Source organism: Cololabis saira, chromosome 2 (assembly GCF_033807715.1).
Source record: "Cololabis saira isolate AMF1-May2022 chromosome 2, fColSai1.1, whole genome shotgun sequence".
Lineage (NCBI taxonomy): Eukaryota > Metazoa > Chordata > Actinopteri > Beloniformes > Belonidae > Cololabis > Cololabis saira.
The window spans coordinates 39,216,243-39,228,628 of NC_084588.1; the positions used below are offsets into that span (position 1 = coordinate 39,216,243).

Below are 12,386 nucleotides of genomic sequence, written 5' to 3' on the forward strand. Positions count from 1 at the left end.
CTTCTCGGGCTGATATGGGCACGCTGACCGGAGGATGAGGTCCTCCTTGCAAGAGAAACTCAGAGTGCAGAAAGGTTAAAGAGAAAGGGAAGTCAGAGCACGCCGCACTCCCAGTGGTTCCAGGACCTCCCCCCGCCAGCTCTGGAGAAAAGGAGAGACGTGGTCCCCAAACACGTTGGGAGCGGGATAGGTGTGTATCCGACGGTGGGGCGAGGGAAGAGAGACCGAGGGAGGGGAAGAGCAGAGTTTTCGACCACCGAGGTGCGGTGACATCATCAGCGCCTGGCCAGTGATTGGACATGCGCCGCTTCAGGCACCACCTCCTGTTCACACCTCTAAGCCCGCTGGGCTTTGTAGTCTTTACAGTTTAAAGTTGTCTTTCACCTAATCACAAACTTTCATAAGAGTTCAGAGTTCACATGATCACATGATGGTGGCCCAACATTGGACTTTGTTGTTACCAAAACAGTAACAGGGCCCCTAACGTGAAAAAGTCAGAACACAGCATTAAGGCTTCGATTGAGAGGGGGGGGGGACCTATGATACGAGGCTTTTATTTTATTTCATTATGACCTGATTATGAACTCATTGGAAGAACCTAATCATACTTTTAACTATAAGCAAGTTTCAAAATTTGAAAAAAAAAACAAAAAACATTCATTTCTGTTTGTATGTATTTTTCAATCAGTTTCTGAGTGTTTGACCAATGATTTAAACCAGGTTATATCCAGGTTGTGCTCAACCAGCCATGTACTGCTTTTTAAATGTGCTTATTCATTGATCAGCAAGTGTCACCACCTCTTTGTTGGTAAAATCTTTAGCAGTTCACATGTGTGTTAACCGTAGACTGTATAAAACAATGGACGAAGCATTAGGTCACGTGACCCATTGGTTTCTGAAGACTGGCTTTGAAGCTTGTTTTTCGTTTGTCTTTGTGCGGGCGCACTCGTGTTGCTCAGCAAGCCGACGGGAACACGCCCACCACATGTCAATCGAAGTAAGCTTTTCTCCCAGCTCCTTAAGCTGAATCCCACCTAAATATCTGCAGAGGTGCTGTCAGATGTTTACAGCGGGATATACCGTTTAATATGTTGACTCGACAGCAAAATCAAACATGACCGTCATGGTTGGCCGACTCTGGGTCAATACAAACGGCTGGTTGCCTTGCTAAGCGCGGTAGCATGACGATTACGAATGCAGAAGTGATAACAGCTCCATTGGCTGAGCCTACTGTCAATCAGTCATATTAGAAATAAATGTATTGATTGATATAACTCTCTGGGCATTGTACAAACAAAAATCACCCCCTTCAGAGTTGTCATGGATGTGAAATCAAATGATTGAGACCAAAATAGTTTTTTGAACCAGGCTGTAAATATGTATATTTTCTACTTTAATGTTGGATATTATAACATGGAGGTTTTGGAGCCAGCCGCTATCAGTCAGTCGAGGAACGGCAACAAATTAGTTTGTCATGAGCCTCAACCTGGAAGTTAGATGGTTGGCGCTTGGGGTTACCACCATGTTAGGAAGGAGGGACATGAACAGTGATTTAAGGACTTTGGCTGCTGGTCAGTCTTGTAAGGGCTGTAACGCCATTTCCAAACAACTCGGGGTCCATAATTTTACAGTGTGATAGAGTGAATCATACATTTTTTTCAGGAGTTGATGTTCCGGCAAACTCATCAGGTCAGATTGTATAATGCTCAGGCAAATTGCAAAAAGCTTAACTACTTATCAGACTCTGCAGGCCGTTTAATTCAATTAGTTTTACTTTAATTCGATTCAATACTGAATATATGCTAAATATAAACAGTTTTTAAATATTTTAAATGCTTTTTCAAATATTTTCTATCACATGTAATGGAACCAACTTGTTTTTCTTCAGTTTGAAAAGTGTTTATGTACGTTAAACATGTTGATTGTATTGGCCATTCTTCTTCTATTGTAGTGTTTCTGCATCAAGTTGGTGGTTAAATTGCAGGAAAAAAAAGTAAAAATATAAATGAGTTATTGGCGGAGCCAGCTTGACACTCAACCCCATCAGTTAATGTTAAACAGGCAACACGCTAGTTTCAGGTATTAAACACAGGGTTTGTGTCCATGTTTTTTTTTTTTTTTTTTTTGTTTTCAAAAAAACATTCTTCTTAGATAAGGCACACCCCCTGGAAGAGAGGGGTGGGAAAGAATGAAATGGCAAACGTCAGGCCCTAATACAGGCTGCTAAGATGTTCAGACCAGATTGAAAAGTGTGCATTTGTATTTTATTTTGACCAAATCCTGTCACAGATGTTTCACAAAACCTCAAAAGTGTCTCAACATTTCACTTGAGAACAAGTGGAGATTTTTCCCTGTTTGGCAGAAACTAAACGCAGCATAAGAGCACTCACTCAACACTTCAGGCCAACTGTGCAGCACAGTAGCGGGGGTTTTCTGATTTGCAGCCACAGATCTGGGCACCTTGCAGCCACTAAGTCAACCAAACCCCCCCCCCCCTTATCCTACCAGAGTATTCATGAGGGGAAAGTGATGCAATATGCCCGATATCTCGAGGTTTGCTTGATAAAATGTCGTCATACAGCACAACAGTGATCCTAAATACACAAGCAAATTTACAAAAGAATTGCTGAAAAAAAGAGAGAAAAATTAATGCTATTCAAAGCCCACATCTCAGCGTGGATGGAATGCTGGAGAATGAGCCAAAAATTTTCCACAACAATGCAAAAAAAACAACCAAAAACAATACTGCCGTAGATAAAACAGCTGCTTCAAGTTCTTGCCTTTCAAAGTAATTCTGTAAGTGACTGATTCATGGGTGTACTCAATTTTACCAACGTTGCTTTTCCATTTTGACTTAACTTTCATAAAATAAATAATTATACAGAATATGTCAAGTTGTTCATCTAAAGTCATATTAAACTAACTTTGAGACCTGCTAAGGACTGTTCTTTTATAGACATAACCTTTACGGGTTTTCTTTCAGTATTAATTTTGCTATCAGGAATTTTGTGCCTTGAATCTTCGGCTACTTCAATACTTTGTCAGTTATTTAATACAACTCAATTTATTTGAATCGCAGATATAAATTTCAAGAAAAGACATTTTAAATTTGCCATTCAGCCGTAAAAAGCATGTACAGGCAAATAGAGTGATATCATGTATTTTAAATGTCACCTTGCGGCCGAAGCTAAGGCTGTGGCAAGCAGACATCACCTATCACTGTCAGAAATGGCAGCTCTCAGAAAAACATGCTTCTTCCTCTTCCCTTACTCTCTTTCAATGACATAGCTCAAGTATGACTGCTGAGCCATGAATATAGAAGAGGAAAAACAGATTGCTGGGATGGCGAGAGAGAAGAGGATAGGTGGATGTATATGAGAATGATAAGAAAATATGCACAAGGATATTCAGTGCCGTCTAAATACTGTTCCTGTGCAGATTATATGGATAGACGTGTGAAGGCATGTGGAGACGGCGTGTAGAGAAGTGTAGAGGAGCAGCAGCAAAGCTCAGTTTTAACCGTATATTTTTATGCAGTAGCATTAAGAGAAGAAAATACGATGGTTCAAAGAAGGGATTAAGGGGGGAAGTAGGTTGTCCTGATTTAAATATTGAGAGGCAGATGACATAAAAAGGTAAAGAGGCCAACTTTTTTTTTTATATACTTTAATGGAGTTAAAACTTTTTAATTAGGTAATCCAAAAACACGCTTGGTTGATTTGCTTTTGGAGGAGGAAGAAGTATTTGCTGGTACAGTGAGCTCAAACATGGACCTAAAACAATAATGTGATGCACATTCTCATCTCCAGGATTTGTCTGCTGCGGTCAGGAGTACATAAACTCTTCAGCCTCTCTTTGTTGTTTGGAAAATGATGGACATGCCACAATACACCCTGCTGGCAATGCTACAGTGATACTTAAGTGCTGTGGGTCAGTGATCATACATCAGGATGAGGAATGCTGCAACGGCATTGGTTTCGACCCCCAGCGACATGTGTGTGCTGACCGACCCACACCTGGCCTGTTAATACAAGTAAGTACCTGGGTTACACTAAACATGCATGACTATATTTGTTCTCACAGTGTCAAAAATCTCTCTATCTCTTTATCAATGTGTGTTATGTTGTCATACGCAGATGAAGATGCATGTTTATACCTCCCATCAGGTGGTCTCTTGCCATTGATTTATGTTAATTAATGAGAACTGGGAGCGCATCTGCAAATGAATGGCATTTGTAAATGTACACACAACCTTACGGTCAAATATGTAATATTTGTAAATCTGTAGTAGGTTTTTATTAAGGAGGTGATTTGAGTCCAAATCTACTCACAGATTTACAAAGATTTCATGAAGAAGGCCCAACGCGTGTAGAGTAAAGCCGACATGACCGCCACCTCATTAATTCAATTCCTATGGTAAAACAACAGGACAATGGTAGCATCCTTCTGTAGGAGCATTTTATTTTTGTTTTCTCTGTGCGTGTCTGTAAATGGCAGAGGGACTGGGATTGAAATAGAGGGCAAATAGACAATAATATGTATGTGAAAACCATTTTCAAGATTACATACAAAAGAAAAGGAAGGTCTACATTTGAATTAGGCAAAGACCTGAAGCAATCTCTCAAGAGAAGGCAAACGTGGCATTGCCTTAGTCCAGCATAACATTACTGGAGAGACCCCAACATAATCAAGAATGCCTTATCTTTCTTATAAATTGATTATTTTAACCAAAAGCTAAGTGAAAGAGCGGAATACTCAAATACTCAAATGAATGGTTCATGTTTTATTTGTATTATATTTATGAAGTAATCCAACAACCTGCTATTAACATTGTACAGTATATTGGGCTGATTCATGAAGGGGCATTAAGTTCACCTTTAGATGATTCTGAAACAAAACAACAAAAGATGTGAAAAAGAACTTTGAACTGCCTAAAAAAGTTAAGGAAACACTAAACTGAGTATAGCAACAACTCAGTTTAACTGCTCGGATATTGATCTGGTCACTTAAGCATCAGAGGGGGTTCTTCATCAGTTGCAGCTGCTTTGTTATTCATAAAATTAACAGGTGCATTGGGGGAGGCAACCATGAGACAACCACGAAAGCAGGAATGGCTTACAGGTGGAGGCTACTGACATCCATGTTTTCTGACTGTTTTCCACTAGTTTTGCATTTGGCAAGGGTCAGTTTCACAGGTAGCATGGAGTGACTCCTGTGCAAGGAGGAACAGAGTAAACACTGCCAGATCCCTGCAAAATGACCTCCAGGAGGACCCTGGTGTGAATAGCTCTGAACAAACAATCAAAAGAGACTACGTGAGAGTGGCCTGAGGGCTTCACATCCTCTAGTGGGCCCTGTGCTCAGTGTCTGACACCGTGGAGATTGATTGGCATTTCCCATAGAACAGCAGAATTGGCAGGTCCGCCACTGCTTCTTTTGAGTGTGTCAAGTCACCTGCAGCTGTGGCAGAGGTGTTTCCATTGCAGTTTTGAAAACCTTCCCTTTGTTGTGATACTGACACGTCTCCTTTAGGCGTGTTTTCTATTCACAGTTTTTCACCAATGTCACCAATTTGTGTAATTTTGAGAGAAACGGAAATGCAGCTATACGCTTTCTGACAGAGACAGAACTGGTGAAGCCAAGCTCTGCAGTTCACATTCTTCAAGTATAACATAACAGCTGGCATGTTGACGGCAAGGCCGGAGCAGATCGTCTTCAGCTGCGTAGTGGATCTTAGGAGTTTACATAAAATGTCTTAGATTCCCCACCTTCTCTCTTTCAAACTCACTCTCACTGTCACATCAGGAGTTGGAGAACAGGCCATCTTCCATTTATCAACTGGGGTCATGTGGTGTTTGTTTGTTCCTAAATCAGCATGAGGTGGCACATGCATGCACACATACACAAGCAGGGACAAAGGGTAGGAACTCTCATTAGCTCTAATGATGTCATTAAGCCCTACAGTATGTAAGATACACACACACACATATGTACAAATAGTAACTGGGTAGCTACACTTTGCATGTGTGTGCTTGAGAGAGGCTTACAATTTAACGTATAATATGAAATTATGAAAGGAAACTTTTTAAAGTGTCTATGCAGGCTGTCGTCGTGGTTGCAGAAAAATAACATTTAAAATATTTTTCCCTTTATCTTCTCCTCCTCTGACTTGGCTATTCACTTCTCTTATGCTAATTAACTCTTCCATCTTCTCTCCTTCACCCTTCACTCCGTGTCTGTCGTCCATACAGCACCGGTGTTTGCAGGGTGCTGTGTGTCCCGTGGCTGCAGCAGCTACAGCGTATTGTGGTTCCTGTGACCTTGATCCATCTCTGACTGCCTGCACATGGGTCCTGACTGCACACACACCCCCTGATACACAATCCATGACACATTCACCATTCATCAGCAGCACGCAGGAAACTCCCTCTACAAGCCTGTCAGCAAAAACAATCAGAAAGGATAAAACTTACAAAATGGTAGACGGACACAGTCACACACACAATGTGGGCTCTCAGTTGGAGGAGGGACTGTGTCCATCACACGAGGAGGTAGTGTACAGCGGAGATGCCAGCATTTACACCTATACAGGTAATTATTGTGGTTTGTGTTTGTAACTGTCACTTTCCTGCTGTCAACTCTAACTACTTTACTATTTCTTTAAAAGAATGTTGCTACTTGCAGGTCCATTACTGATTTGAGCAGCGAGGCAGATTATTGTACTGTCTACTTACTTCTATTAAGACAAATTCTGTTGGGTTTTTTTTTTTTTTTTTTTTTTTTTTTTTTAATTATACGTTCACTTTTTTTTCATAGTTCAATTTCTGTCCATAATATCACTTCACAATAGTCGGATTTAAGACCTATTGATAATGAACTTTGGGTAATTCACTGACAACACGTTTTCTCGTGGTAATATAAAATAATACACTAAGGGCCTGATTTACTAAAGGTTTGCGTGCGTAAAAACGTGTGCAAACTTGACATCACCCGCAAACCAATGTGCAAGCTGATCTACTAACAGCGTGCAAAGAGGACTGCGCCTCTCAAATGAGCAAAATAGCACACGCTATTCATTTAGTACTTTTGAATGATTTGCCCTGATGAATAATCAATATGGGGCGTACCCGCCAGAAATCGCTAAATACTGGGAGGGGGAAATGCAAATATCTCCATTTACCACACGCAATGAGATTTACCAAGCCTGAAAGTTTTTGCGGGGATTGTGATTGCGTCTGTATTTAATACGTTCGAAAGGAAGGTGCTAATCTGCCCAGCATTACGCAGGGATGCTTGTTGGTGCCTGATTTGAGGACTGGGGTGGGGATGGCTCAACTTGTGGTGAGGATTCTCCACATGCAAAAGGAGAAATATTTTATTTGAATGTTAAATCGAGTATTATTCAGCAAAAGGTTGCCACAGGAGGCACCTTCATTTTTTTATTTGTGATAATAAATAAATCACGTGTTTTCATGGAGAAAAAAGTGTTTCTTATTGTGCGCCTATACTTGTTCTGCAGTTGTCATACCCCGGTGTTGTGCCGTATTCAGCCCCCCTGCCGTGAAAAGCACCCCCTCGTCTTACAAAAATGATATTCTCATTCCGTGTCAGAAAAATGCGTTTTTGATTGTTTAGTTAATCAAATTCTGTGGTTGAATCGCCACCTTTGACTGCAACAGCTACTGAAAAGTAGGACTCTCACTTCAGTCCTTCATAACAGTGAAAATAAAGAAATGCAATGTAGCCATCTGTGAAATAAGGGGGCTCAATTACATAGCTGTGTTTAAATGTGCAGGACACAATAATTAACAGACTTTACAGATAGATATGCTTGCAGACATACTCACACACACACGCACACACACACAAACACACACGTCCATACACTAAGGCAGCTGTTGCAGTATATATATCAATAGCTGTAACAAGCTAGCTCATTCAGTGCTGTACACTTGTGTCCCATAAAAACTTAGAGATGTGCATTTAGGTGCCGTTTTAACACACTCCACTATTTATCATCCCAAAGGGAGTAGGAGCATGTGTTTTTGGGCATGCGTCTTGATTTTGAACCTATGCACACATTTATTACCAGGGCAGGTGGTCTATGTCATGAAGATGTACTTTGGTTGTTGATGTAAATAGCAGATATTTTCTGTGTCTTTAAATCCATTTAGCTGTTATTTTATTGCACCTCTGAAGTAATTGTAGTTATGCAGTTCAGCTTAGATTACCTTGTGTGTGTGGCATTGGCCGTTTAGGAGAAGCGTTACTAGGCAATGCTGTGACACCATCTGGGCAAAGGCACATAAAGCTGTCGCCTCCCACCATACACCAGATGTTTCTCATACACACACGCACACACACTCCCACAGTGTGACGCTATACTACTCTGGGGAAAAAACAAAGTTAGATCACGCCCAAATAGCTCCACATCCACAATGAGTGTCATAAATATACAGATGTTGTTAGGGTCTAATGGTCTATTTGACGAGTTAACGCTGTACTGACAAGGCAACGTCATTATAACGTGTTTAAAACTATTTTGTTTCATGTAAATACTGTAAATGCGGTTTGCACATTTACTGTAGCCCCCAGGTGGCCTGTGTGAGCAGTAAACACAAAATCATCACCAGATCCAAGTTTTTGGGCAGCAGCTGTCTAAATGTCTCACATCCACAGCGTAAATTGGTTAGTCTTGTAAAGAGTTATTAAAGGACCTGGATTATCTATTAGCTGACAAATTAGAAGACCATGGGCTCCCTGAAGCACGATTACACCAGAACTTTGAGTCTCATCCCAAATACTGGATTACTTGTATCATTATCATCTTTTTTTTTTAATGGTCATTATCAGTATCATTATCATCTGATAGATTATGCCCATACAGTATCTTATTTTTTAACTCTAAATATAGAAGATGATAATAAATAAGAGTAGGGTCTGGGGATCAAACCACGGGTCTCTTGTTCAAAAGAACATATTTTAACCACTGATCCACGGCCACGCCTTATAGCTTTTGATTTGATATGAATCACCTTGTTGTTGAATTGTGCTATAGAAATAAACTTTCCTTGCCTTGACTTGATATATTCATAGTCTATAAAATGCGCCATCCTTTCACTGATTATTTTCCTTGTGGTATTTCAGACCAAAATTCACTTTACACAACATTTAAATGTTCTCAGCTAAAAATAATCCATGTACACTGCCTGGCCAAAAAAAAAAAAGTGTTTATCATGGCATGATTTAGATAAATGTATGCAATCTTATAACATTTTCCAACACAAAATAACATCCAGAATATTGGTGGTGGGAGGGTGAGACTGGTTTGTAAAGTCTTCTCCAGCACGTCAAAAAGATTTTCGATATTTGAATGTCTGGATTCTGTGGTGGCAAATCCATGTATGAAAATGTCTCACTCCTTCACAATTTGAAACTGATGAATCTTGGCTTTGTTATTTTGGAATATGACCATCACATGAGGGAAGAAAAACACTTTTTAACCCAATTTTAGTTCAAGCAATGTCTTTCGTTATTTCATTTTCTTGCTGCACACCAATAATTTGAACCTTGAACTCTTGAAACAGAGTAACACCTTTTCCAGAACCACAGAATGGCTCTATAAAACATATTTAATGGATTATAGGAAGCTTCTCACTGCTTCAGTTATGATTAAATTAACTTGTTGTAATGTGAAAAATGGTAATCACTTCGGTAGTTCTGCAATGGGAAGCTCTTGCAGTAGCTTAGTTCATTCCAAATGGTGAGATCTGTTTTTAAACTGTCTATATTACTGTCTGACATAGTAATTCAATTAAAAATGCTAGATTTTTGTTTAATAAACCCAGGATTATCAAATAATTGCCAGTTTGGACAATCATCTTGGACTAAATGTCAGAGTTGGCAATTGAATATGGACTTTAAAGGTAAAGCACTTTCTGACATAAGCGCTTGGTTTGTATTCCCTTACTGTTTTAAAACAGTACAAAGGAGCTTTTGAAATGTTTACCTTTATGTACAGTACAGACCAAAAGTTTGGAAACCCATTTGTTTGAATAATTCAATTAAATTAAATTAAATTTTATTTATATAGCGTCTAATACAACAAAAGACCCATACCCAGAACATGACCCCCGAGCAATTATTACATAAACAATGGCAGGTAAAAACTCCCCTAGTGGGAGAAAAAATGTTATAAGAATAAGAAGGTATGTCCAAACTTTTGGTCTGTACTGTAGATGTAGAGGTTAAGATGCTCTTATGACAGTCTAAGAGATTGCTTTTGTTGGTTCTCTTGCTCAGTCATGCCCATTTTCTCTTCTGCAATTAGTTTCCCGAGCGCCATACAGTGCCATAACACAGTGAGTCATCGTTTTTGCCAATAGTAAGGATTGGGAAACCACTACAGCAAGACAACACTTCCTAAAAATAAGCTCTAGACCAGCAGACTGCCAAAATGTCTGCTTTTATAGAGGTGGTTACAGTTATTGATGATACCTTCATGAAGTGCATTTGATTAGCAGAACCTGGATTCTGCTAGTAGCTGTGAGAAGTGCAGATCAACAATACCATTTATTACAATGGCTGCAATGAATGGGCATCATGTTGGTGCCTCCCTCACCACTTGAAGGTTCCCCTGTCTTTTTTTCCCTCATAGTCTGACCTTTTTTCCAAAAAACATGCATGTTAGGTGAATTAGGGATTCTTAATTCTTAACTGACTCCAGGAGTGAGTATAAGAACAGTTGTTTCTTTTTCAATTAAATAAATGTTTAGGGTACTGTTTTTCTGCTGTCTTCGTTTTTTAGCTGTCCCCTCCTTCTTCCTTCACTGTAGACTCTGACCGGGAGCCCTTCACTACCTACGAGTACAGAGTGAAGGGCTGGAACAGCTTTGGTTGGGGCTTCAGCAATGTAACAGCGGTGACGACCAACGAAGACAAGCCCTGGGGAGTAGCCCCACCCCGCTGGAGTCGCCTGGGTGAACGGGACGACATCATTCAGTTGCAATGGCAAGCACCTGCCAGACGTAATGGTTCGTATGTGTTTTTCAGTGTTCATGTCACTTATTTTTTCAGTTTTTATAAAAATAATGTGAAATGTAGTTTTGTGATAAATGGTCTCTGCAAGTGTTCTTTAGTTTAATTAAACTAATATGGCTTGTAACCAGACATTGAGAAAAACCTAACAATTATTATTCAGTGTAACAATCTTTTACATTTTCCTAGGTGTGATCACTCACTATGTTATACTACGGGACGGACAAGAACGTTATCGTGGAGATGAATACAGTTTCACTGATGTCGGTGGGATCAGGCCTTTTCAGGAATACAGTTATCAGCTCAGCGCCTGTAATCGGGCTGGTTGCACTGAAAGCACAAAGGTAAGATTGCATGTGCGTTTCAGTGGGTATCTGACTGCAAAAATACCAGATCTTTTTATGTAATAGTTTTCATCGCTTGTATGCATATTTATGAATCTTAAAATCTCTTTAGCAGGTTGTACACGAGACTGATTAACTGCATTTATAACGTTTTCACCGGTATATCCTAACTACTTTATACAAAAAGACAATGAAGCATCACTGGTTGTAAATACAAGTACAAAGAGAAAATATCTGTTGCTGTTTGATTTTGTTCTCCTCTTTTGTCAGCCTTCCATCCAGAGTGGTCTTTCTTTAACACACCAGCACACAGACCCACACACTTTTGAAAATCTTAATCTGTTGTAGCACCCCATTTCATAGCAGCATTATTCCACTGTATGGTTATCTAATGGCTTCTTTAAAGATGGCCTTAGCTTCACTGAACTAAGCACCACTTTACTCTGTAGTTTTATTCACTTCTTTAATTTAGCTTGAATACCTTAAGGAAATTATGTGCAAAAAAAGTGTGTGTGTGTGTGTGTGTGTGTGTGTGTGTGTGTGTGTGTGTGTGTGTGTGCGTGTGCGTGCGTGCATGCATGCGTGCGTGCGTGCATGCGTGTGTGTGCATGCGAGAGAGAGCAGTAGAAATGAGAGTCTATAGTGGTTCACCTTTAATTGCTGTCTGCATTATTTGACAGTTCAACGTGGAAAATGTTTTTGCATCTGTACTTTTTACTGTTGATGTTTTCATTTCATTTTAGGAACAACTATTAAATTCTTTGCTCTCTGTAAAAGTTGTTTCTGATTAAGAAAATTACCATTAAATATAGTGGAATTATTCTTTTTTGCGGCTGTCTGATTGCAAGTCTAAAATATAACTCATGTTTTCTCGTGTATTTTGTCCCAGCACAACTTTGAAGCATACTCTGCATTTGGCCACTCGTCTGAATCATTTGCATCCCATTGTTAAATTCCAACTTAGATGCCAATTGGTGAATTGTAAATGTTGTTCACGTCGTACTT

General features: G+C 39.7%; 1 protein-coding gene across 1 annotated transcript in view; it reads left to right on the forward strand.

Annotated features, from left to right (window-relative positions):
- ush2a (Usher syndrome 2A (autosomal recessive, mild)) overlaps positions 1-12,386 on the forward strand; it is a 275,510-nt gene that overhangs the window by 192,423 nt on the left and 70,701 nt on the right. The window contains exons 63-66 of the mRNA XM_061745247.1: positions 3,810-4,033; positions 6,252-6,591; positions 10,836-11,033; positions 11,227-11,381. Coding sequence (XP_061601231.1) covers positions 3,810-4,033; positions 6,252-6,591; positions 10,836-11,033; positions 11,227-11,381 — 917 coding nt within the window. The remainder of the gene's footprint in view (positions 1-3,809; positions 4,034-6,251; positions 6,592-10,835; positions 11,034-11,226; positions 11,382-12,386) is intronic.